Raw genomic sequence first — 27,879 nt, 5'->3', positions numbered from 1 at the left:
TTAAAGATTTTATTTATTTATTCGACAGAGAGAGATCACAAGTAGGCAGAGAGGAAGGCAGAGAGAGAGGAGGAAGCAGGCTCCCTGCTGAGCAGAGAGCCCAATGCGGGACTCAATCCCAGGACCCTGAGATCATGACCTGAGCCGAAGGCAGCTGCTCAACCAACTGAGCCACCCAGACGTCCCTCTACATTTATTTTTATTTTTAATTTGAGCCATATACAAAACCTTTCTCTGTTATTTCTCAAAAAGAATGTTACTGAGTTCTCTGGACTGCCTTTTGTTTTCCTCTTTTTCCTGTTTTACTCTGTGTTGGTGTTAATAAATAGTGGAATGGGCAAGATGTTGCAGACTGAAGTGAGAAGATCCCTCCATGAGAATAATTGAGGACTGGGTGTAATTCCTTATAGTGGCAACATGATTTCCATTTGCTCAGAGCACTGAAGCATCTACCGTCTATCAGACTAAAGTGGTCATTGACACATCTGACAAATAGTTGTAGCAAAACTGGTGAAAATTGGTCATTTATTGATAAAACTGGGATGCTCACAAATTTGTGAAAAAATTTGTATGACTTAGTAATATGGCAAGGCATTAGGTATGTCATTAGGAAATGCCCTGTTGGCATTTCAACTAATGTTAAATTTTCAGTGAAACAGCTAAAAGGTAATTAAGATGTTATTTTATGATTTTTACATGTCTCCTTTTCTATTTGTATAGTTGATCAGATGTTTTGGGAAGTTATGCAGTTGAGAAAAGAGATGTCATTGGCAAAGCTGGGATATTTCAAAGAGGAACTCTGATGCTCTGCCTGGGACCATGCATGAACCTCCCTGAACACCTGGAAAATGGCTGCATATTTTTATGGTTACTTGATATTTATTTCCAAGGAGTGGGCCCAAGACTTTTTCCCTCTTTTGCAGATTACACTAAGAAGTACTGTGATTTCTTTTAAATTGACCTATGCTGTGTCTGCTTACTCTTTAGTTGAACATACTATAAAGAATTACAGGTGTACTAGTGATTGTAATATATAGTTGCAAAAAAAGCTAAGTAAATAAAGAAATACATCAACGTTAGATTGAATATGTTTTTGCTTTCTCTTCTAGCTCTGACACAGCGTGTAGGGTATGCTGAATGCATTGAATTGTAGCTTTCAAACTGCATAGCAGCCTATGAGTGGCGAGGAAGAAGGCTAAGTGGACAGAATTAGCTCTGTCCCCCCACAAGAATGGGCTTATTTCTATCTGTTTTGTAGATTGGGCATCAAAGAAGGATTTTATTTAAAGAAGGCAAAAAGAAGAAATCAGCACCTACCCTCTCCATCTAGAGAATGCTACTGTTAGTATTTCTGAAGAAGAGTCTTCTACCTTTCAATATTTTCTACCTACATATGCATATTTCTGAAACAAAAAGACTTTCTTCTTTAATTTAAATAACAAATATTTTTTCTAAATGTCTTTAATCACTACATGATGTAGGATTTGACTGTAGGATGTTAATATACTTTGTTTTGAAATGAGCTTAAAACATTTTTTTCATATCATAATGCTGTGATGAATATCCTTATGCATACTTCTTTGCACATTGTTGGGTTGTTTCCTTCACATAGACTTGCCTAGAAGTAAAATTGTTGGGTCAAGCTATATGTGTATTTTAAAATACTGATCTGCTTTGCCAAATTGCCCTCTATAGAGTTGAACAAATTTATTTTTTACAGCAGCATTTTTATGAGAGACCTAGTTTTCTGAAGATGGCATTGTTTTCAATCCTATCCTCAAAGATTTGGTCAACCTTACCTGTAGAAGATTCAATCACCAGGATGGGTAGGAGTCTACAGATAAAAGGATATTTGAGAATGGTATGGTGTGGTAGAAACCATCACTATCCTACCAAGCTGAGGAATCTGAAATTGAACATGAAAAGAACTTTGAAACTAGAATTTTATGTCCTGATAAATAGTTATTCAAATGTGAGGACATAATAAACATGTTCTCAGACCTTCAAAACTTCAGAAAATTTTCCATACAAAGATGCAAATTAAAAACACTTTTGGAGAAAGTACCTAAGTGTGAATAGAAACAAATCCAAAAGAGGCTGCAAGAGATTTAGGGGAAAAGAGATACTTAAAGAGATTTTTGATGACTTTAAAAGAATAAAAGGTAAAGGTAAAGAAAATAATAAAGTATATAACAATCTAGAATTAAAATTCTTTACAATGTCAACACATTGGTTGACCATAGATTGTGTGGGTAAAGTTCCAGTCTTGTTAGATGGAAGAGAGAGATACCAATTAATTGTGAAGGACCAAAGGAAAAAAGACCAAGTAGAGAAATGAATAGTGTGATATGGAATAATATAATATATAAAGCATAAGGACATGGAAAGGTTAAAATATAAGTATAACTTGTTAAGATACAAGTTATATAACTTGTTAAAAACAAGTTAAAATGCAAGTATAACTACAATGTAACATTTTCTGAAAAACAAATGGATAGAAACACTCAAATACAGAGAATAAACTGGTGGTTGCTAGAGGGGAGGGGGGTGGGCATCAGACAAAATAGATGAGGGGGATTAAGAGGTACAAACATACAGTTGTGAAATAAGTCACAGGGATGAAAAGTATAGCATAGAGAATATAATTGATATTTTAACTTTGGTGACAGTGACTGTACTTAATGTGGGCATTGCATAATATATGGAATTGTTGAATTACTGTTTGTACATCTGCAACTAATATGTCATCTATACTTTGATTTAAAAAAAAGAAAGTAGTGCTTCAAGGGAAATTTTGTAGCTTTAAATCGTTTTTTGTTTTTTGTTTTTTGTTTTTTTTACTTAAATTCAATTTGCCAACATACATCATTAGTTTCAGATGTAGTGTTCAGTAATTTATCAGGTGATGGGCATTAAGGAGGGCATGTGATGTGGTGAGCACTGGATGTGATATGCTTCTTTAAATCATATATTTTAAGTGAACTGTGTTCAATTAAGTTACAGAAGGACAAGATAAAAGTAAAGGAAAGAGATAAGAACAGAAATAGAAAGCAAGGATGCAATAGAGGATCAGCAAAGCTGTGTGTTGACTGAAGAGATGAACAAAATAGACAAAAATTTCTGTCAAGTTACCATGGAGAAAAAGAGAAAGTATACAAATATCCCATACAAGGAGTGAAAAGCCTATGTCATTATAGATACTGCAGATACTAAACATGAGTATTAGGAACATCCCAATATATTTGAAAATTTAAGCAAAAGGGTAAAATTCCTAGAAATGTATTTTGATTAAAAAGAAATCAAAAGCCTGAGCAGTACTATTACTATTCAAGGAGAGGCATAGTTAAAAATCTCACAAATAAAACTCTAGGTATAGACAGCTTTAACAAACTTTGAAGAATGAGCTATTCTAATCTTACTTGTATTCTGGAGAATAGAATAACTATGTTTCATACATCAAATACCAGTGTAACCTTGATAGCAAAACCAGATTGGGATAGTCCGTACAGGTAAAAGAAAGGAAGATTATAGGTCCATTTTGTCATGGTTAGAAATGCAAAAGCAAACAATATGACACACTGACCAAGTGGCATTTATCCCAGGAATGCAAAATGGTATATTAGAGGGGCATCTGACTGGCCCAGTCAGTAGAACATGTGATTCTTGATCTCAGGGTCATGGTCATGAGTTTGAGTCCCACAGTGGATATAGAGATTACTTGAACTTTTTTTTTTAATGGTATATTAGAAAATGTATAAATCTAATTCATATTTACAGAATAAAAGTGAACACTGAAAAAAAATTAAATAAAAGTGAAAAACCATCCAATCAATAGATGCAGAAAACATTCTGTAATTTTTTCAGCTTGATAAAGGATATCTTAAAAAATCTTATAGTAAACATGATCCTAAGGTGGGAAATGTTAGAAGCATTTTCTTTAAAATCAACGATGGAACAAAGATGACTACTGTACTCACTCATATTCAAAATTGTACTATAAGTGTTAGTGCAGCAAGATGAGGAAAATATACAGTGGTTGTGAAGGAAAAAATAAGAATTATGCTATGAGTGTCTACATAGAAATGTCTCCCATCAAATTATTAGACATAATTGGAGAGTTTAGTAAGGTGGATCGATATATATTTGTGAACTGTACATATATGCAGCCACAGTTAGAAAATAAGATATTTTTTAAAATTTCTTTTCAGCGTAACAATTCATTTTGTATGCACCACACCCAGTGCTCCATGCAATACATGCCCTCCATAATACCCACCACCAAGCTCACCCAACCTCCCACCCCCCACCCCCGCCCCTTCAAAACCCTCAGACTGTTTTTCAGAGTCCATAGTCTCTCATGGTTCATCTCCCCTTCCAATTTCCCTCAACTCCCTTCTCTCCATCTCCCTATGTAACAACTGCAAAAAGAATTCTGAAGTACCTAGTGAGAAATCTAACCAAAGATGTGCCAGGTCTGTGGAGGAAAAGTTACAAAACGTAATTTAAAAAAGCATTGAAAAGGACTAGAGTGATCTATGTTCATGAGTAGAAGGACAATATTTTTTAAGAAAACGAATGTGTAGATTTAATGCATCTCCAAACTAAATCCCAGAATTTCCGCTGGAATTGACAAACTGATCAAAATTTGTGTGGCAGAGTAAAGAATGAAGAATGACCAAGGCACTTCTGAAGGACAAGAAAGGAGGAAGAATTCATCCTACCAGAAGGACATTTTATGAAGCAGAAGTATTTTAAGAAAGTGGGACACGGTGTAGAAATAGAGAAAATGGCCAATGGATAGAATAGAGAGCTCCAAAGTAGACCCACTTGTATTTGTAAATTTTGTATTGACTGAGAAGGCGGTAGGTCAATGATAGGACTTATAATTAAATGGAGCTGGCAAAAAGACAAAGGAATGTATGAAATTGGATTTTTTCCTTACACCATACAAAAAAACAACTGTTTAAATGTCCCGAAATGGTAGAACTTCTGATGTAGAAAATAGAGTTGAAATTATAGGTGAAATATATTTTGAAAATACAGGTGGATAGCTTCCTATCTTCTAAGAACTTTTTTTTTTTTAAGATTTTATTTATTTATTTGACAAAGATAGATCACAAGTAGGCAGAGAGGCAGAGAGAGAGAGAGGGGAAGCAGGCTCCCTGCTGAGCAGAGAGCCCGATGTGGGGCTCGATGTGGGGCTCGATCCCAGGACTCTTGGGATCATGACCTGAGCCGAAGGCAGAGGCTTAACCACTGAGCCACCCAGGCGCCCCTTCTAAGAACTTCCTAAACTGAAAGCAAAAGAAACTATAGAAGATGGCCATGAAAGGAAGTTGTGCTATGTTATAAATTGTTAATTTAGAACTTTTGTTCATCAAAAGGCATATTAAAGACAAACTACAAGCTATGAGAAGATACTTGAAAAACTCATAACCAAGAATAGATTAGTATCAAGATTATATACAGGAATTCCACATATTAAAAAGAAAAATATATAAATAGAACAACAGGAGATGGCTGGAACAGGTCTTCCACAGAGTTGGAAATTCCTGTGGGCTAATAAGCTATTAAATGATCTTCATTTACTAACAGGGAAAGCAAATCAAGACCACAGTGACAGGTTTAAATTCAACTGGCAAAAATTAAGCCCCATGAAGTCATATGTTGGAGAGAATTTCAATAGGATTACTCATTAATTGCTGGTGGAAATGCCAAATGGCACACCTACTGTGAAAAACAATTCATTTGAAAAGTTGAACATTCCCCGTGGCCCACCAACTCAGCTTGTAGGCATATACTCAAGAGAAGGACTTTACAAAGTGCCCTGGAATGCATCTGTAAGAATGTTTTGGAAAAAGTCCGAATGTCCATCTAACAGGAGGGTAAAGTGTTGTGCGCTCACATAAGGGACTATCATGTGGCAGGCAAAATGAATGAACATCGACTACATGCAATGAAGCAACTTACTATAACAGATAGGAAAAGCAAAATTGCTCAGAAGACTGTATGACAATACTTTTCCCATAAAGTTCAAAAACCCAAACTGAACAATTGTTTAAGCATGTATATATATATAGAACAGAACTATTTTTTAAAAACCCAAATAGTAATAAACCCAAAGTTTGAGATAGGGTTACCTCTGGTATGGAGGAGGAAAAGAGAGAGAAGTGGGAAGAACAAATGTAAGAGGAAGTCACTGTTGCTGTTCTAGTCCGTGGGTTGGATGTTGGGTTCACTTGTCATGAAGAGGACATATATGAGTGAGGACAGACTATTGGTGGTGTGTTTTGAACCAGTGCTCCTGCATTCAAGAGCAAAAAACAGGACCTGCTGATGAATTGGATTTGGGAGAGAGGAAAGGAGAGAAGTAGGGTCCGAATCCTAGGCTTTTGGTTTAAGCTATTATTGCATTTATTGAGATGGGGAAATCTGGGATAGGTTCAAATTATGTATGCATGGAATAGAGACAAGAACTCAGTGTTTGATGTGTTAAGTTTTAGAGGCCCATTAAGCATCAAGATGGGGATATTAAGTAGGTATTGATACACAAGTTCAAATTCAACGATTAGATCAGGCTAGGTGATGCATTTGAGAGTAGTTTAGCTGTGGGATCAGATAGGAGTTTAGGGATACTTTGGAGATGGAGAAGTATGGCACTGGGGAAGAAAAAGCCTGCAAAGAAGGCTGACTACAGAGGAACTAGCAAAAATGGTGAGGCAAAGGAGATGGAGTAATTAGTGTGCTGATGAATCTTGGCTCAGGAAAGCATTTCTGGACAGAATTTAATTGCCTAGACTACCTAGACTTTTTGATGAATTTCTATAAATAGTTTCAGAGCTGAGGAGAGAGCCTGGCCTAATGGAGAGAAGTTGGATTAGGAGTTGCTCAGGAGAACTGCATTCTCCAGGGATGGTTCCCAAAACTGATCAGTTAGTCAGGTCACCCCTCCTTTTTGGCCTCTTCAATGAAGGGTAAATCAAGTGTTCTCTGTTGTTTCTCCCAGCTTTAGAACAATCCACAACCTTTGACTCAGGATTTATACTGGAAGAACAAAGGTTCAGTTCCTGAACATTGGGTTCAGTTCCTGCCCTTGAGTGGCAACCACCGACCTACCCACTCTGCACCACCACCATGTGAATTCTGTGTGTTTTCATTTTGTGCAGCTAGAGTCTTACATGAGTCTGCTTGTTGTTGTTGTTGTTGTTGTTGTTGTTTTAATTTGCTTTTTATTTATTTGCAGCATAACAGTATTCACTATTTTTTCACCACACCCAGTGCTCCAAGCAATCCATGCCCTCTATAATACCTACCACCTGGTTCCCCCAACCTCCCACCCCTGCCACTTCAAACCCCTCAGATTGTTTTTCAGAGTCCATAGTCTCTCATGGTTCACCTCCCCTTCCAATTTCCCCCAACTCCCTTCTCCTCTCTAACTCCCCATGTCCTCCATGCTATTTGTTATGCCCCACAAATAAGTGAAACCATATGATAATTGACTCTCTCTGCTTGACTTATTTCACTCAGCATAATCTCTTCCAGTCCCATCCATGTTGCTACAGAAGTTGGGTATTCATCCTTTCTGATGGAGGCATAATACTCCATAGTATATATGGACCACATCTTCCTTATCCATTCGTCCGTTGAAGGGCATCTTGGTTCTTTCCACAGTTTGCTGACTGTGGCCATTGCTGCTATAAACATTGGGGTACAGATGGCCCTTCTTTTCACTACATCTGTATCTTTTATTAGAAACTTTGTTTTTAGAAGTTTTCTTTGTTGTGTTTTCCCCTCAGTAATTTTGACTCATTGTTTAAGACAGAGATGTCAAAGCAATATGAGTTTATATTTGCATCTAACGTTTGTGCTAGAAAAATAGTTCATTTTCCCCCCATGGAATGTAGTACAATTACCATTCGTCAGACAACTAAGTCTCTTATCTTTGATATAGACAAACAAGGGCCCAGTAGTGTCTGTTAATTTTTGTGCAGAACTTCTTGACAGAATTCCTCCTCATTGTTCACATGTATGTGGGTCTTGTGTGTGCCAGGTGCTGCTGTAGGTGCAGGAGATAGAGCAGTGAGCAAGACAGGTGAGGTCCGTTCTTGCGGAACTCTCCGTTCTGTGAGTAATGGACAAGAAGACTAATATTAAAAGGTAAGTGCTCTAGAGATACTTAAAATGGGCTAGAAGGGGAATGGAGGAGTACTCCAGATCAGGGGGTTGGGGAAGGCCACCTCAGGAGGTCACATTTTCAAGCTGGGCTCTTCTGACCAGACCCAGGCTTATGAAGGGAGGCAAGCAGCGAGAGAACCCAACACTGGCGTACAGCACCTCAGGGAGAAATGAATTTGACATATTTGAAAAACAGCAAAAAGCCCAAGTGTATGGTTGGTGTCAGGGAGGTAGATAAGAGAAAACTGGAGAGGGAGGCATAGGGTCAGACAACGTAGGTCTTAGTAAGCCGCAGTGGGGAATTTGAGGTTTTCTGTGACAGCTTTGATCACAACTCTAGCTGGCTCTTTCTTAGCTCAGCTTTTAAATACTGGAATTCCTAGAGTTTTGCCCTGGGCCCCCTTCTTGTTATCTAAATATTCTTTAGATCATCTTATCTGGGCCCCTAGCTTTGAAAATCAAGTACCATTTGCATCTGACTCTCCCATCTCCAACCCTGACACCCCTTCCCTAGCTTCGGGCTCTTGTATATATTTGCCCATTGGCCCCTCCACTTAGACTTCTAATGGGCATCTCAAACCCAACATTGACACAGCCCAGTTGCTTACACAATAGTCTAGGGCTTATTCTTGGTTCTGTCATCAATCCACCTCCAATCCAGTCCATCAGCAAGTCACACCAACTCTGCAAAACATACCTTGAATCTGTCCACTTCCCTCCATGTCCACTACTATTACTCATCCAAGTCAGCATCTTTTAAAAACTAAAACTTAAAAAGTTACAATACCACAAATGACCAAGGCTGCTGAAATATAGAGAAGAATAAAACCCTCACAGCAGCTCAGCTTTTACCTATTTATTTTTGGAGTTCTCTAGGAAACGTCATTACCCAAACATCTAAACCACAGCTACATTAGATTGCGGCTCAAGAGATAAATCTCTACCAAATCTGTGCAAAATGGGGATGCCCAATAGAATTATGAGTTCTTAGAGATGTAAAGACCATAATCAAGGACATATGGGTGGTATTTGTTATTCTCTGAGAGGGAGAAACCTTAAACCCCCGTTGCCACCAGCTGGATTGTGCCTTCAGATGTGTGTTCTGGGCTCATCAATTAATACAGATATATTTTCCAGCCCTTCCTTCCCAACAACTTTCTTCTACATTCTCTTTACCTTCCTCAAACCATGTTGGTTGTTATCGGTTAGCCTCTCACTTGGAGGTTGCACACCGCCATATCGCAGGCAGAGTCATGTTTCCACTATGTGCTGTTTGTCCTTGACGATGTTTTGGTTTATTTTTACATTCGATTTGTTTCTGAACAAATTAGTTTCATCATTTATAAATGAGACTTAAAATTAGCTGCAACGTTTAAAAATGAGATTTAAAATTAAAATCTGCATTTCTAGCTTCACTTTTAAAATTGGCCACTTTGACACACTGAGTCCACATTCTTGGAGGAAGCTGAGGCATTCTACCTGTTGGGGCACTCCACTCTTTAGCAGGGCTTGTAGCCTCTGTTTGCCCTATGCCCTACCACCCCTGTCTTCCTGACCCCAAGACTAAAGTGTCACTTGTCAGTTATCAATATGCTTACGTGGTTGGTTTTTGCTTATGTGGACCCATTGTACTCACTTACCTGCCTGGCCCGGTAAGTATTTGAGCTTGGGATCCTATTCTAACTTTGCTTCTCAGCCCATCACCTGGAATCCGATTTCTTTCCCTTTTTTGTTTCTGCTCACTCACTAGTCTGCTGCTGAGACTGAGGTGTCTGGGTGAATCATTGGCTGGATCCTCTGTCGTCATTTGGCAGTGAATACAACTTACTTCCAACAGCCTCCAGAAAATGTGGCTGGGAGCTTCTCTTGGGAGTCTAGATTTAGCCCTGGCTACAGGTCTTCGGCATCCTAATTCATATTGCACCTAAAGGCATCTACTTAAAAGTATCATTTGGCCTCTTCCTTGCTCTGCACATCCCATCTATAGCCAATATTGTATTCGATACCATCTTTGGGTTTTAATACGGGTCCAAATTTGTTATTGCTCTAACCAACACTTTCCAACACAGCCATCTTTCAATTACATCATGCATGACCACTGCCTAAGTAGAAATCATGGACAGAGAGTATATATTTGTACGGAATCCGATGTCGCCCAGCGTTCAAAATCTACCCAAATCCTTCTACAACTTATTTGCCACCTTTGCTCTCTGCGAAGCACATGCTGCCCCAGCTCTTCTGTATACATGTGCCATTGTTTGAGTCTCCTCCAGTTGCAGCTCTTAGTGACACCCCCTAGATTAGATAAATCTCTACTTCCTCTGTTCTCATGAGATGTTTTCCCCAGACCTTATCAAGGTCTCCTTGAGTTGAGTGACTTGTGTTTCTCGCATGCTTCACATTGAAACCTGGGGAGGGCTGGTACTATTACTTACTCATCTTTTTCCTTCCTGCACCCAGCAGAGAGTTCAACACAAGCTGAACTGAGAAAAAACAAACAAACAAACAAACAAATGTAGAAAATTCATTTCTTTAAGCAACTTGATGACTTGTCCTTGAAGCTCTGGGGTCCAATATAACCTTCAAAATAAGATTTTAAATCTCTCTCACTTTTTTCCCCCCAATATAGAATTACCTAGCTTGTTTTTGAGAAACAGTTTATATGTGTGAAGTTTTAAAATACTTATAAGGAAGCATACCACATCATCTATACTAATTCTAGCAATAATGAAGCAATCAGACAAATCCGGAATGTGGGACATTCCATAAGACAATGGGCCTGGATTGTTAAAAAAGTGTCAATGTCATAAAAAGCCAAACAGCTAAAAATGACAATATCTCTATATCTCTATCTTTAAAAGACCTAACCAAAGGCAATGCGTGAACATTTATTAGGTCCTTGATCAGAAAACAAAAAGTCATATTTGATGAAATATAAAGATATTTTGGGGACAGTGGGATTAAAACTTATGGGATATCAATGGCCTAGCCAAAAATGTATATAGCAAGAGACAAAAAGCAGAAGTGGAAAAATATTAGGAGTTAGTAAATCTGGATGAAGAATGAGTGGATATTTATTTCACGGTACTATCCTTGCAGCTTTTCAATAGATTAAAAATGTTTTCAAGATAACAAGTTGGGGAAAAAGAGAAAAGGAAGGGACTAAAAGACAATTTAATTTCCTAATTGTATTCTTAGGCTACTGTTAAGTAAATGAATAGCTGAGTGGGATAGCAGAACTTTTATATTTAGGAGTGAAACCAGCTAATAATAGTGAACCATATGTACTCCACTGTGAGAGTTACTGAATCAAATGCTGTTTTGTTGCCCATTAGAGGGGCTTCTCATATGTTATACTTCCAAAGAAAATAAAATCTGGAGGAGATAGGCTAGGTGTGTATCAAAGGAATGTAAGTTTCCACTGTGGTTAAATTTGGAAATACTTCACAAATCCTAACTTTTCATTAGCACAAGCCTGTTTAAAATATCTGCTATTCAAGGTATCTAAAAAAGCAATTTCATTGATGTAATTTCTCTAGGTAAAACACACACACACACTCTGTATATTTGCCTGGTTATGGCTAAATTGATCTGGTTGATAGAGAGGGAGAGATAAATATATTGGTGTAAAAGGACAAATGAGAGATAAGACTATGTATTTATTGCCCATTTATGTAATTACATGTGTCACTAAGGACAAAGGTCCTTAAAACAAAGACGAAAGGCAGAGTAGAAACAGTTCCCTTCAGTAAGATAGATGGATTTGTTACCACTTCCCTCACCATGAATTTTTTTTTTTTTCTGTATGGTCACATATCCTGGTTTTATAATCATTTTGAGAAACTAACCATCTTTCCGGACACATTTGTTGGCAGAAGATAGGCTTCGCTCCAGTAAAAAGAAAATGAAGATTTTTTGAGAGCATTCGTAGGCTTCAAGTTGAGAGGACAGCCCTTACTTCCTGAGCTTTGAGAACCCTTGTTTTGGGAGGAAGTATCTCCATAGGACTCCATAGGACTCCAGCACCATGGATGTGTTAGGGGAAAAGGAGGCCCTGCAGCAGTTCTTTGAAGGTAAGAGGCCAGTTTCCAACATGCACTTCCTGCTTCTGAGAAATGGCTCTGCTCGCAATCACTGTTTCACCTTTTTGGAATTCACTTAAACTTGGCCTGGGAAGAAATGCTGTTGTACTAACTGGCCTAAAATTGGAAGTGGTGGTTTATTTGCTGTGTTTCTAGCAAAAATCAATGGTAGTGATTTAAAAGAACACAGAATTTCCATCTTCTAGCTTGGCTGTTAAAAGAATCACGGGGTCAGCATATCTGTGTTGTCAGTGTTTGCCTCTTTCCCGTGCTAGATTGTATTTCTTCTAATCCCCTACGTTTCAAAAATTGCAGGCTTGTCTTGTCTCTAAAATTACTGAATGCAGCACAGGAAGGATGTAAGATTTTATTAAGATAGTTTTCTCTGAGTATATAAAACAGCAAAGGAACACCTCTTCCCCCTTCCCATTTTTGCTTTTCACAACACTTTATTTTGTTTTTTCTTAAGATTTTGCTTATTTATTTGAGAGAGAAAAAGTGAGAGCCTGAGCACAAGTAGGGGGAGGCAGAGGGAGAAGCAGACTCCCTGCTGAGCAAAGAGCCTGATTCAGGGCTCAATCCCAGGACTGGGATCTTAATCCTGGGATTAGGACCTGAACCCAAGGCAATGGCTTAACTGACTGAGCCACCCAGGTGCCCCTCACAACATTTTAATAATGTGCAACTGAATAATGATTTGTTTTTGAAGGGACAGGCATACAATAGGAATGCGTACTTTTTCCTCTGAGAGAGGCATACTATAGGACATGGTTACACAGATTTTCTTCCTTCTAAAAACCTGAACTGGTGGTAAAGCTTCTCATATTTAGTGGGGTTGATGTTCTCATGGAGGGTCTGTTGAAAATGTCATTGCCATTGGAGACTTCAGTATGGCTTTGGTGTTTCATCAGCCATGCTCAAACTTCCATGTGAAGGGAACTGTGACCATACCTTTTATACATTTGAAAGGTATTTCCTAGGAGGAAATAGGAGAATTGAGGGCAGACCTGTTTATTCACAGAATCTGGAGGGCAGTTTGCAGCACATTGAGAAGTGCTTTTGGCCTTTCTTATGATTTGTAGAGTGCCTAATAAATTCTAGATATTAAAAGGTTGAATGGAATTGACCCAACACCAAAAAGTACCAAATACAGAGTGATCATACAAAAGAATTGGTGAGATTCTAGGTCACCATCAGAAGGAATCAATACAATATAGTGGTTTCTGTGGCTTGGATTTTGTCAGAAGTAACAAGAAGAAATGTAAGACCAAGAGAATTATCACATTATCTCAGTTGGGACCCATCCCACGGGATACTTGGGGTCTGATAGTAGCCAGCTCAGTGTGTCCCTGTGGGCCAGGCTTTGCACACAGTAGGCAGACTAACATAGCTCTATTTTATAGTCTATGATTTTATATTCTATGCAACTTTCATTCTAGCAGTGTGTAGCAATCTCCAAGCTCTAGCTACTACTAATGCTTTATTTTAGGGAAACCACCAATTCATTTTATAAAATCATGAAGTCTACTTGATTCCTTCTAGACCTAGAAAGTTCATCTGGTCTACCTTCTGGTTTATTTTACACCAATAGGATTCCTAGACTGTCTTTGTCTTATTTTCAGATGTTTCTAAGGATAGTTTCATGAGTCTTCTCTGTAGCTTGCTAAAATATCCGATTATTATTTTAATAGTATTTTTCTTAGCTTAAACCAAACTGTGTTGCTCCATTTGAAGCCTTTCTTTTCATGAGGGAGCAGTCATTTCTCCTCATTTTAGGAAATAAAAAAAATAGAGCCACTAGCTTAAGTGATTCCCTTCTGCCTGAAAACCATACAGCTGGTTGTCAATTTCTTATTACCTCCACTCTTGAGCAAATACCGAGCACCCACCTTGTGCCTTGGTAGTTTGTAGGGCTTTGTAGTCTTTCCCTTAGATCTTAACGATTCCTTTCTGAAATATTCCTTAGAATGAGGACAGCGAAATTAGATATGGTATTCTCATGAGGAGAGCCAGTTGCTCATGCTCCTGTTCATGTATCAGTTCTTTTTTTTTATTTTTCCTTGAGAGGGAGGAAAGGGGCTGAGAGAGAGCGAAAGAGAGAGCATCTTTTTTTTTTTTTTTTAAAGATTTCATTTATTTATTTATTTGACAGAGAGAAACCACAAGTACACTGAGAGGCAGGCAGAGAGAGAGAGAAGGAAGCAGGCTCCCCGCTGAGCAGAGAGCCCGACGCGGGACTCGATCCCAGGACCCTGAGATCACGACCTGAGCCGAAGGCAGCGGCCCAACCCACTGAGCCACCCAGGCTCCCAAAGAGAGAGCATCTTAAGCAGCTCCCTGCTGAGCATGGAGCCTGACACAGGGCTCCATCTCACACCTGAGATCATGAGCTGAGTTGAAATCAGGAGTTGGCTATTTAACTGACTGAGCCAGCTGGGTGCCCCTGTCAGTTCTAATTAAATGCGATCTTATATTTAAAAAAAACAAAAACAAAAACAAAAAAAAATGAAGTCTGAAAAATCAAGAAAAATTGTGGCAATTTGTTACCTAGCTGAAAGCTATTTTTCTGTTTCCTCAGATCCTTCAGTCTAAGAAACTAAGCCTTAAATACATTTTCCTCAGGAACATGTTGGATTGGGGTGCCTGGCTGGCTCAGTTGATAGAGCATGCTACTCTTGATTTTGGGGTCATACGTTTGAGCATAGAGGTTACTTTAGAAAAATATTTTTTTTATAAGTATCTGAATTGGGGCGCCCAGTTAGCTCAGTTGGTTAAGCGTCTGCCTTCGGCTCCTGTCAAGATCCCGGAGTCCTGGGAAGGAGCCCCGTGCCTGTCAGCCTCCCTGCTCAGCGGGGAGTCTGCTCCTCCCTGCTTGTGTTCTCTCTCTCTTGCTTGCTCTCTCTCTAATAAAGAAGTAAAATCTTTAAAAAATAATAGGATAAAAAAGTATCTGGATTAACAATATCATTTTCAATTAAATGGTCTTACGTGTCAAAGCTCATGATGATCTTAGTTTTTGTTTTAAACTTTATGCCGAAATCTTTATGATGTGTGTCAGGAAAATGACAAGAACAAAGGGCAATTTCAGGTGGCTAGCAATTCTAATTCTAATTCCCAGTGTGCCACTGATGCAATAGGTAGGTCAGTGAACTAAAGCAGAGAAAGATCGGGTATTCTAGGGATCCCAACGTCCTCTGGGAACTGATACCATGTGACATGTTGGGCTTTTTCAAGAAAGCTGGTACCACTGCAAGAGAAAGGTTATCAGAAGAGAAGCACCTTATTTTATTTACAATAACTAAACTTGGTTACGAGCTAAATTCCTAATAGTGCTGGATTAATTAAATGAATTATGATTTTTCCATGTAATGGAATATTTATAACTATAAAAATGATGATTAAAAATTGTTCATTATATAAAGGGGAAAGGGGGATTATAAATTGGTATATATGATTGAATATATGTGTATACATATATACATGTACATGTAACTTCCCAGAACAAAGTTTATTAAAACTGATTTGTAAACAGTTAATATAGAGATGCCTGGGTGGCTCAGTCAGTTAAGCATCTGCCTTCTGCTCAGATCATGATCCCAGCATCCTGGGATCAAGTCCCGAGTCTGGCTCCCTGCTCAGCGGAGAGCCTGCTTCTCCCTCTCCCTCTGCCTGCTGCTCTGCCTACTTGTGCTCTCTGTCAAATAAGTAAATAAATAAAATCTCAAAAAAAAAAGAGAAGAACATGAAAACAGTTAATATCTATACATACATGCTCACACACAGACCCGGAACTGACTGGATGAGTACGCTTCAAGTATTAAGAGTTGTTATCTCCTAGTGATAAGAACATGGGGATTTTCATTTTCCTCTTTATACTTTACTATTTAAGCACTTAATAGTTGAAATGTATTGTTTTAATCAGGATATGTTAAATAGAGGAGAATGAGTTTAATTCAGCAAAACTCTTCTGTTTAAGATCCATGTATAAAGAAAAAATTACAAAAGACTTTGATACAGGTGAAAAAGATTACAGACCTCCTCCCTAGTAAACCATGCCTAGATCACATCCTTCTGGGGGTATCAAATTCTGTGGGATTTATACCTTTCATTGTGTTATAGCTATTTTAAAACTCTAGATGTTGCAGGTAACTATATCCATGTAAATGATTTTGTCTATAGATAATGCAAATGAACTTGCTTTAAGTGGGTAAAAACCAATTTTGCATTTTCTTGTAAAACCACCCCATGGCCTAGATGGATAGATATAGGTGTTGTAGATCTAGATCTAGATCTGCTGTTTGAATTCTCCTTGAGTAGCTCAGTCAGTCGAGGGTCGGACTCTTGATTTCAGATCAGGTTTTGACCTTGTGGTCCTGGCATCAAGCCCAGGTGAGGCTCCTCGAATAGCAGGGAATCTGCTTCTCTCCCTCTCTCTCCTCCTCTCCCTCAACTCCTCCCCCAGCTCATGCTCTCTCAAATCAATAAATCTTTTTTTAAAAATTAGGTACTTTAATTCTTTGATGTGCATTCATCTTATATTGCATGAAAGTCATGATTTTATCTTTTTTTTTTTAAGATTTTATTTATTTATATAGAGAAAAAGACAGCGAGAGAGGGAACACAAGCAGGAAGAATTGGGAGAGGGAGAAGCAGGCTTCCCACCAAGCAGAGAGCTGGGTGTGGGGCTGGATCCTAGGATCCTGGGATCATGACCAGAGCCTAAGGCAGACACTTAAGGACTGCACCACCCAGGTGCCCCAGTCAAGATTTTATCTTTAAAATTAGATATCCTTTGATACTTGAAAAGTTTTAAGTTGGTTAACTTGGACTTTTATCGATTTCACCTTAAGTTTGAACCAGATTAATAACAACATTTATTACACATTTACCACGTGCCCAGTACCATGCTATTCACTTTATGTTCATTATTTCATTTAATTCTTACAACAGCTCTCTGGATAAAAAGGAATAAGCAAATGAAATGCAGTAAATCTCATTCTTCAGTTTACTTCTTCTTCTTTTTTTTTTTCCTTTTTTGAAAGCTGTGATTTCACATTCTTAATTCTTGTTTCCTTATGGGTATTTCTTTGGACTACCTTGATATCAGAGGAACTCATCTTTTATTTTCAGGCTTTTTAGAAGATTTTATAAAAACTGATTTGAGGGGTGCCTGGGTGGCTCAGTGGGTTAAAGCCTCTGCCTTTGGCTCAGGTCATGATCCCAGGGTCCTGGGATTCAGCTCCTTACCCGGCTCCCTGCTTGGCAGGGGGCCTTCTTCCCCCCCAACCCCCACCCCCAACCTGCCTTTGCCTACTTGTGATCTCTGTCTGTCAAATAAATAAATTATATATATATATTTTTTTTTTTTTTTTTTTAACTGATTTGAGGGATGCCTGGATGGCTCATTTGGTTAAACACCTGCTTTCGCCTCAATTCATGATCCCAGAATCCTGGGATAGGGATCTGCATGGGGCTCCTTGCTCAGTGGGGAAACTGCTTCTTCCTCTACATGCAGCTCCCCCTGCTTTTACGTGCTCTCTCCCTCTGACAATTAGTAAAGTCTTTTAAAAAATTTTAAAAAACTGATTTGAAAAGAATATGTAATTGTTCATTGTGTTTAATCTTTAAGGAGGAAGTTTTCTGAATTGAAAACTTATTTAGCTCTTCTTGGTCTTGTCCTGAAGTACATTCTGAAACATTTGCTGGCTTTTCTTGAAAGCGAAAGAGGAGATTCCTACCCTGACTGCATGGAATGGGAAAAAAACCACATAGTAAGAGCAGATAACAAGGAGAAACACAAGGAAGACACTGGTCCACTGAAACTCTTTGAAGTTTGAGGAGCAGGTGGCTTCTAGAACCTGAAGCTGTGGTCAGGCAGGAACCACCTGACAGCTCCTGAGATCTAAGAGGAAGAACAGTCCATTCAGGAAGCAGCTGTCAGCAAACTTCCAAATAGTCTGCCGCCCTCTCTCTGCTTAAGATTTAAAATGTTAGGTAGCTGTTATTAAGCAAGAATTGTAAGGATGCAGGATAGGCAAAAACATCTGCTGCCCATGAACTGTACAGGGATACCCTGGAGGGCCACGTGTTCAGGCAAATGGGGAAAATACAGAACTCTGGAGTAATGACTCAAGTGCCCAGCCCTTGGATCTAGAAAGGCTTCCAAGGAAGGTGAGCAGAATTGTTGAGGAGGAGAAGAGATGTCGCTTAGAATAGTGCCTATGGGGGCACCTGGGTGGCTCAGTGGGTTGAAGTCTCAGCCTTCGGCTCAGGTCATGATCCCAGGATCTTGGGATCAAGCCCTGTGTCGGGTTCTCTCCTCCGTGGGGAGCCTGCTTCCTCCTCTCTCTCTGCCAGCCTCTCTGCCTACTTGTGATCTCTGTCTGTCAAATGAATAAATTTAAAAAAAAGGAAACTATGAATAAATTATTTTTTAAAATGTGCCTATGTGCATATAGTAGACAGTCAGTAATATTAATTGAATAAATGAATGAAAGAACAATGCAAAAGACTATTCTAGTCAACAAAGAGTGATTGAACTTGGGTTTGGAGAACCCAGCAAGTTCAAATATAGGAAGAAGGAAAACTTGCCCAGGAAGAAGCGGAAAGCTCTAGTGAATAGAATAAATGGAAGCAGAGCCGAAAAAGTGTTGCCAGGTGATGGAAAGCCTCAGATGAATGGTAAATGTATGAAGTGGTCCTCGCATGTTATTTCTCCAAAAGTGAAACCAACTCTAACTGGTGGGTGAGTCTGACTTCCTGAACTGAGAGGCATCAGAAGCTCCGAAAACCTATCAGCAGTGTGGGAGGACAAAGCTACAGTGCCCAAGGCTGGCCCTGGGCAAGGCTGTTTTGTGGGGGAAGAGTGTCGTTGGCCTCAGGCCAGGCCCTCAATTCTTTATTTTTCTTTCACTTTGGGGCCACCACTTTCTCAGCTTCTCAGCACCCTTTTGCCCTCTTCTTTCTGCGCCAATAAAACCTGAGCATTCACAGAAGGTACAGACAGCAAATGATCAGATGTCATCACACATCTGTATTGAGCCTTGTCCCTGTGTGCTTTCAGTGGACACGAAGATGTTTTGACCAAATGAATCGTAAAAGGTTGCATCTCTAAGCGTAGGTTTGGTTGTTCTTCAATGGTGGAATTTTAGATGTTGTGTCTTGGCAACATCCTATAGTTATCATTGTAGGACTGATTTTATTGAACATTTATTATGTGCTGGGTATAGAGTTTAATTAGGAACATGGATTCTGAGTCAGCTGTCTTCGATGTGAATCCTGGTTCTGCCATTTATTGCCTCTCGGATGATGGAGGAGGAAACGACTGCAGGTCTTAGTTTCCTTATTTAGAAAATGCGGATAACAGCATTATCCCAAATTTTGGTTGTAATATCTCTACGCCTGGCACAGAGAGCTTAATTAATATTAGCTATTGTTATTCTCGTTGTTACCTTGCTAGCGCTTTCTCTGTGTGACATCAGCACAGTCCTGTGAGGGATTTTTATCCTCCCATGAGAATCAGGAGGCTGGAGGAGGTTAACTTGCTTGAAGATCATCCCGGTAGAATGTGGATGCGAGTTCCTCATATGTCCCTTTTTTTTAATTGAAACAGCCAGTCAAAGTGAGCCAGGGGTTGCCCTCACGCAGAGGGATTCAGTGGTGAACAGAGTCCTTGTTTCGGAGCAGCTCCTCATCTGGCTGAAGAGAGAAGACAAGCAAGGGAATAGAATAACTTCAGAGAATCAATAATTATGAAGAGAATAAAACCAGATAGTTGTGCAGAGAGAGACTGAAGATGGCAGGGAGAGCAGGTGACATAAGCTCAGGTAACCGGGAATGCTTCTGAGGAGGTGGCATTCCGGCAACTCATCCACCAGGGGTAAGATTGCTGGTCAGGGCTGTGTCTGTGTGAGACTTGTGCTCTGTTGCTTTAAGTGAGGCCAGTCATTATGTTTGAATGATTTTCTATTCAGCCACTTAAGTGCAGGCTTAGGGTAGGGGAAGAACTGGGTTTTTACAAAGTTGAGGTTTTCCCAGGTGAGTCCCAGGTGAGAGAAGGGAAGAGAGTGACTAGCCTTTGCAAGGGAGTAATTGGAGTGATGGGCCCTAACTCCTCAGCGGGGTAAGAAGGGAAGGGCGAGTCGCAAGGGGTGAAGAGGTGTGGAAAGGTGGCTGTAAGGTTTATGAATGGGGGATCCCAGTGGTTGAAATGATAAGAGTAGAGGCACCAGTGTCAATGAGTGGAAAGGAAGGGCTGGTCAGAGGACAACACTTGGAACTGAGACTTCAGAGGGTGCAGTTACTGGTTTGATGCCAGGGTTTCGCAGGGCGCCATGACGGAAGGTGTCTGAGGTGAGGTGGAGAAAAGGTGGGAGATGAGGGGTTTAAGAACCCGAGAGGCGGGGTGCCTGGGTGGCTCAGTGGGTTAAGCCGCTGCCTTCAGCTCAGGCCATGATCTCAGGGTCCTGGGATCGAGTCCCACATAGGGCTCTCTGCTCAGCAGGGAGCCTGCTTCTCTCTCTCTCTCTCTTTCTCTCTGCCAGCCTCTCTACCTACCTGTGATCTCTCTCTGTCAAATAAATAAATAAAATCTTAAAAAAAAAAAAAAAAAAAAAAAGAACCCGAGAGGCTGGGAGAGTATCAGGTGGATGTGGAAGCCCTGAGGAGTGATAGTGAAAGTGGTGTTGCAGAGGGGAAGAGAGGGAAGCACATGCTGGGTGTCCAGTGAGACATCAATAGTGAATGAGCGAGAGGGTCCTAGATGGTGCTACCAGGAGGGGCCTGGTCATCTGATATGTGCTTCATTGGAAGAAGGGAGGAGGAAAGCTAATCTGAAAACAGCAGAACAGTAAGGAGAACACCTCCCCCTTTTAGCCCCCAGGAACATGTGGGAGCACCTTTATTGGAGATGTTCTGTAATTTAACCAGTTGTTATGGCTGGACATTTGGGCTTGCTCTAGATCTTTCCCTGTTCTACATATAATGTGATCAAGTTTTCCCCCCAAACCCTTTGTTATTTACTTTGTATGAATCTCCTCAAAATAGAGTTACTGGCATATAGAATTTTTTTTTTAATTAGTTAAGACAACTTACCTGCTAGGAAGTCCCCCCCCCTTTTAATCAATCTGTAGACTGTCTCTATCACTGCTGTTTGATATTAATTTTCATTTTTTGACTTAAAAAAGATACTCTATGCCCAGAGTTCTTCACCTGGGTTAAATTCAGGGGGATTCAAAGCCTGTGATACTGAGTGGAAACAGGTGTTTGTGTAGGCTAATATGTTAGTGGAAGTCTCCATACTCTTCATCAGGTGCCCAGTGAGGTCTGTGAAGCAGAAGAGCTGAGGAACCCCCTGCTGTGGTCTCGGGTTGTTGGCAGCTTCCCTCACCTGCCCCTCTTGAGGACCCTGAGCCTGGAGCCCCCATGATGGAGAGGACGCCCTTCAAACTAGGGAGAAGATCCTAGACTGGGGCATGGTTTGATAAAGTCTAGAAACTTACTACTTAAAATGTTGTTAAGAGATGGGAAAGGGAGATCTGATGGCATGATTAAAAGCAGTGATGAAAAAAAGTTAATGGTTTCATCTCTGTATTCAGAGCTGTCACCTTATCAGAAAATGCTTATACCAAAGGGATACTGTAACCAAAAGGGGAATGAATTCTTCAAAGTCTGCTCTCAGTTTTACTAGTGGGTATAAAAAAATCTCCAGAAAAAGGTGATTATTTCCTCCGCACTGGGCTTCCTTCAGTCCCCAGGGGTGCTCCCGAAGCACCTGAAGAGAGGCTTCTGGGGGCCCAGTCTGCTAGGCGGAAACTCTCGGCATTGGATCAGCATTTGCTCGTTATTTGAGCCTAACCTGCTTCTAAAAAGATTCTGGGTGTACTTTACATTACCTTAAAATTGATTTAATCAAGTCAATACTAGGGAATGGAAAGGATAATAAAACACGCTGGGGCTGTGGGAATCATAGCAAAATTCAGGTATCAGTGGGTTAGCCACGAGACTGAAATCTCTTCTCTCAACTCTATCCCGCCTCCCAGACATTCACTTCTCTTTCATCACCAAAATACCCTGGAAATACATCTGAAAAATACCCGCTCTATTCTTCACGTCCTATTTGCTTTTCAACCCAATTTAATCAGGCTTCTGCTCTGAATTACTCGATTGGAATTTCTTCTGGATGGCATTAAAAACATTCGACCTCATCCTCCTGGTGGTGACTCTGGGATTCGTCACCATCACCCATTGTTCACTCGTGGAAACTCTCTTCTATTTGATGCCCTGGCACCTTCTCTTCTGGTTCTCCTCCAGCCTGTGTCCTCTCAGGTGCTTTCAGTAGTTTGCCCCCTCCTGGTCTGCCCATGAGTCCTGATTCGGAAACTCTCTTATTAGAACATCAAAGCTTACCCTGAGTGGGCATTCCCATGGGTCAACATATCCCAAGTTCTATTGCCAATACCTGGATTTATAGCCTTTTAAAGTACATGTGTTTGAGCCTGGGTGTCCCTCAGTTTTCCCAAATCCACACATTCAAAGTGGAACTCATTAATCTTCTCTCTGATTTCAGTCTTCACTGCCTCCCATGTTCCCTTCGCTCTTCAACAAACCCCCCAAACTGGAAACTGGCGTGTCACTCTTGATGACTCCTTCTACACTCTGTAGCTAATCTTTTATCAAATTGTCGCTTCCACCTCAGAAATGTCTTTCGGCTGCAACCCCCCCCCCCTTTGTTCAGAGATTTCATCTCTTGCAAGAATCTCTTAACTTCTGTCTTTCTGTTGACCATCTTCCACTATGCTGTTGACTCATGTAGATGCCATCGCTTAAACATTTCTGTTGAATCTCCTTTGCCTGAGCTCAGTGTAATTGTCCCAAGATAACATTCCAGGTGTCCTATCGCAGGGGACTCCTCCACACTCATATCTATTACAGGTGTTTGATATAAGTGGTTAAGGTCATGCTCCAAAGCCAGAGTTCCAATCTTGACTCTGCCCCTTGCTAGCTGTGTGATCTTCCTCCTACTTCATATCTCTGTGTCTCATTTATGTACCTATAAAACCAGAATATTCCTTGTAGCTATCTAATAGGGTTTGGGAAGGTGATATGATGCTGTCTACATGAGGCTCAGAATAGTCCCTGGATTACTATATTTTTGCTATTACTATTATTATCTTCAATATTGTTCTTACTATTACCTATACCCCAGCCTCACAACTTCTCATGGTTTCTTGAATGCTTCCTGCCCTTTCATAACACTGGATCTTTGACTGTGCCCTCTCCCCAGAATGCACTTTCCTACTTCTTTCTCCAGCAGACTTCCCTGAGCTAAGTTAGAAGCAAAATTCTCCATGCTTCTCCCGCACTTTGTCTACACCCTTGGGTGCGCACCCTTCACATCAAAGTTCAGTTTCTGTGTTTTGCATGTCTGTCTCCCACAGAGGACAGTGTAAGCATCTCCCTGTAAGGATTTGTCTTTGTCTCGCTCATCTTTGAAGGCTCTCTGTCTTGCATGTTGCCGTTACTGAAAAGATGTTTGTTGAATGTGTGTTAAGTGAGTGAAATTCTTGACCAGACTTTCTGGAGAAACAGAATTTCTTTTGCCTTATATGTAGCTGTTCAGTTTGTGCTCATTTTCTCACTTTTCTCTGGATATCTCATTTTCTCTGGGTATTAAATATCCAGACCAACTCTGGAGAGGAAGTCACAGCTCCTCACCGATGTTTGTTATGTAGATTACTCTTGGATCTGTGACCTAGGGTGGTTTCCTCTGTTCTCCTTAAAAGGAGCTATTAGCGGGAAGGGAATTGAAGGTGGTGTGGCGTTCAGTAGAAAACAAGGCAGAGATGCTAACTGGGGATGGAGAGATTCAAAACCCAAGTCCCTTTATGACAGGTTCAGGCTCTGACTCAAACTGAGCCATTAGCTATGAAGCAAAATGAATACTTAGAAGCCATCAGGAGACTTTCGGAGTCTAAGAGAGGAGTGGATGGTGCAATCCTGAGGAAGAATAAAGGTCCAGGGGCGCCTGAGTGGCTCAGTCAGTCAAGTGTCTAACTCTTGATCTCAGCTCAGGTCTTAACCTCAGGGTCATGAGTTCAAGCCCCATGCTGGGGTCCATGCTTGGTGTGGAGCCCACTTAAAAAAAAAAGTCCAAGCATCAGGGAACACAGTCAAGGTAATGGGGGTTGCAGGAATGATCTTGGGGATTGTCTGATTACAGGTCTTGCCCATGTTTTATAGTCCACCCACATGACCTTTGGAAATTAGGCACCTTTACAAATCACACACATTAACCCTGAGCTCCTGACTCCAGTCTGCATGTGTGGTGATGAGTGACATGGTTCTTAGACCACAGGCTTTGCTTCCAGATTGCCCTGGGTGGAAATCTCAGCTCTACCATGGACTTAGGGTGCAGCCTTGGCAAATGACTGGGTCTCTCTGAGCCTGTGTCCTCAGCTATCAAGTGAAGTAGATACTGTTTCATAGGAGAGGAATGAGAAGAAGTAAGATGATCTTAGGCAAAGGGCTTTGCATGGTGCCTGACCCACTGTTACTGCCCAGTGCAGTAGTTTTATCAGTAACCTATAATTAAGAAACTGTTCATTCTTTTAAAGGAGCTCCCTGAAGCAGCCTGTGATCAGTCAGAAAACTACTAGCCTGTAATGAACACTTGATGTGACACGCTGTACCAAATCTTAAGCTGTATTAATTCTTAATTTGCACAACAAAATGAACAATGAGATAATGTTATCACCACTTTATAGATGAGGAAAGAGAGATTCAGAGTTCGTATCTGGCCCAAAGGAACACGGCTATTATGTCTGAGAGCTTGGAGCTAGGCAGAAGCCTGTCTTACTCCAGAGGCTTGTGTTCCTCGTCACTCCGCCCGGTGTTTTCTGAATAGGTTGCAGAGGACCATCTATAGACTTAGCTGCCGAACTTCCGGCTCCTGTTCAAATAACTGGGATGCGCACGTGCGCGCGCACGCGTGTGTATGACAGGGCGCCAGTTTGCATGTAATTCCATTCCATAGATGAAATTATTCTGGAGTCTGAGTGATTGGTACATTAGTGTCATCCGGCTTTTTCTTTTTCTTTTTTGCAAAACCCAGCTCCAATGCTATGAGATGAGGTGTTAGGGATAAAAAGGCAGTAGTTTATGTTCATAGAGCAGGCAGTTACAGATTCCCAGAAGACAAGGCTACCCAGTAAGAATGCAAAGCTAGAAGAATACCAGCCCTGGCCTGAGCACTGCTCAGAGCAAATCAAACATCTGTAGAGGGGATTGGGGCAGGGGGGTTCCTCAGAAGTGTAGTAGGAAATATTGACTCTCCAACTTGGCTTTTTTTGGTAACCAGAGTCAGAACAAAAAGCCCAGTGAGAGGATACTCCGAAATCTGATTCGCTGATTAGTTGGTAGCAACATAAGAAGCAATTGTCATGCTCAGTAATATGAGATAATGTGTTCTAAGGAGAACGTGAGATGACTTGACAGCTGGAAGGAGTGTCACTCCACCAGGGTGAAGCCGATCAATAGCCTCAAATATTAGGAGCTGAGAAATATGCTTCCTGTGAATTTATGGCTGTGGGTGGTGGCATAGGCTTTGGTGAACCAGGCAGACCTGGGTTTGAATCCTGATTCCCCTGCTACTTAGTTGTGGACCTTGGGCTAATGACTTAACATCCTAACATTTCAGTTTTCTCCATCTATAAAATGGGGATAATAACATCTGGTTCTTAGGGTTATGGAGATGAATGAGGAAATAAATGATAGCTATTGATTTTATTATAACATTTGCAAGTGTGAAGGAACCAAGTTGCTTGCTTGCTTGCTTTTGAAATAAGAATGAGTACAAGCTACACACACACACACACACACACACACACACACACTTCTTTTTCAAAGAAACACTCTTGTCTCCAGGGAGTTATTACAACTTTTACATGTTCACATTAATTCCAGAGCCTTTATAATCATAAAATCCATTTATAGCCCTTAGTTGCCAAGCAACATAGGACAAAGTACTGAGTATTTCCTTTTATTGCAAAAGGTTCAGCTTTTCCATATTGGTCTTGAAATCAACATTTTTCAGAAAAGACAGAACCGTGAAAATACTGTATTTCCAAGGTTTTTTGAGCATTCCTTGCTTGGGGATACGATCAAAGCTGAAAACAATATATTGTTATTATTATCCTGTTCTTGAATAGTCTAAAGCATTTTGTGCTAATTTCACAGTAAATCTTTAAGAAGGTCTGAAGATGGGAGACTGCAAATTTAGTTTAAGGGGAGAACTTGCTTCATATAATCTACATTCTGAGGATGCTCTCACTGTAGGAGAACTAGTTCTTTGATCCGTCATTGTCTTTCCAGAAAGACTGGGATGACATAAAATTCATATGAAGAATGCTGTCTGCTGACCTTGGTAATTGATGACCTCAAACATGTCATTCAACCAGGCTTTGACAGGGTTTGGGGAAGCTGGCTTTGAGGCATATAACTGAACTAAATTCTCTTCTTCTTTGAAAAGTACTAATGGTTTTAATTATTTTTTGTTGTTTTGCCTGTGGATAATTAGGAGGTAAAGGTTGAAAGTCCAAAGAGAATTGAAAGAGTATATTACTATTTAATAGTCTATAAAGGATCCTGGTATGACTTATATTTTTAACTGCTCATAAAAGCATGTATAGAAACAGTTTTTAAAATTTGTATAGCTATTTCTCTATGTGCATGTATTAAAACAGGACAGAACAGATTAGAGTATCTCACCTGGAATTTTACTCTCCTGTCCCACATGCATTGTGCACATGCAGTGGATTCCACAGATGCAAAGGGTGGAAGCAACAGTCCTCTTTTCTTCCTTCCCTTGTTGGTTAGTCAAGCCTATTGCTTTGAAACAAATCTGTTAAGTCACACAAGATGTTTTATATGCAGGAAGACGCAGAAAGGACATCTACAAACTATTTCTTACAAATTTTCCAAGGTTGGAGCTAACCAAGACTCTTCTGCTAAAAGTAAATGTACTTTGGGATGATTTTTCTGTGTGACTATTGAAGAGTAAGATCTAGTAAAGACTAGGCTAATTCCAATTGATCAGTAGAAGGGCACTTTAAAATCTCTTATCCTGGGGTCCTTGGGTGGCTCAGTGGGTTAAAGCCTCTGCCTTTGGCTCAGGTCATGATCGCAGGGTCCTGGGATCGAGCCCTGCAGTGGGCTCTCTGCTTCCCCCTCTTTCTCTGTCTGCCTCTCTGCCTACTTATGATCTCTGTCTGTCAAAAAAATAAATAAAATCTTTTTTTTTTTAAATCTGTGATTCATGCATCTCAAGAAGTGTTGTGCCTTAAGAAGTATTTGGAGAACTTTCATTTCTTCTTTGTATCTGCATGGGGATGACAGAAAGACAGAAGTCTGCTCCTGGAAGAAGGAGGCTCCTGTGTGAAAATCTGAGTTAGCCTTTCATGATAGTCAGGGCTGGAAACCATGCTTTGGACTTGGTCCTCCCTTTGCTGGCTGTTTATGGAAATGTTGGAAAAAATAAAAGTATACTCAGCCACCAATTTTTTAAAAAAGATTTTATTTATTTATTTGACAGACAGAGATCACAAGTAGGCAGAGAGGCAGGCAG

The 27,879-nt window shown here is 40.3% G+C and overlaps 2 protein-coding genes across 5 annotated transcripts in view; both read left to right on the top strand.

Moving 5' to 3' along the window:
- RAB3IP (RAB3A interacting protein) overlaps positions 1-1,079 on the top strand; it is a 46,243-nt gene extending 45,164 nt beyond the window's left edge. For both annotated transcript variants that reach the window (XM_059402480.1, XM_059402479.1), the window contains one exon: positions 721-1,079. In XM_059402480.1, coding sequence (XP_059258463.1) covers positions 721-803 — 83 coding nt within the window. In that variant the 3' untranslated portion in view covers positions 804-1,079. The remainder of the gene's footprint in view (positions 1-720) is intronic.
- Positions 1,080-12,058: 10,979 nt separating this feature from the next.
- MYRFL (myelin regulatory factor like) overlaps positions 12,059-27,879 on the top strand; it is a 120,905-nt gene continuing 105,084 nt past the window's right edge. For all 3 annotated transcript variants that reach the window (XM_059402476.1, XM_059402475.1, XM_059402478.1), the window contains exon 1: positions 12,059-12,248. In XM_059402476.1, the coding sequence (XP_059258459.1) occupies positions 12,203-12,248 (46 nt within the window). In that variant the 5' untranslated portion in view covers positions 12,059-12,202. The remainder of the gene's footprint in view (positions 12,249-27,879) is intronic.

Source organism: Mustela nigripes, chromosome 6 (genome assembly GCF_022355385.1).
Source record: "Mustela nigripes isolate SB6536 chromosome 6, MUSNIG.SB6536, whole genome shotgun sequence".
Taxonomy (NCBI): Eukaryota; Metazoa; Chordata; class Mammalia; order Carnivora; family Mustelidae; genus Mustela; species Mustela nigripes.
The sequence above is the reverse complement of the archived record's forward strand: the minus strand, read 5'-3'. Positions and strand labels throughout refer to the sequence as shown.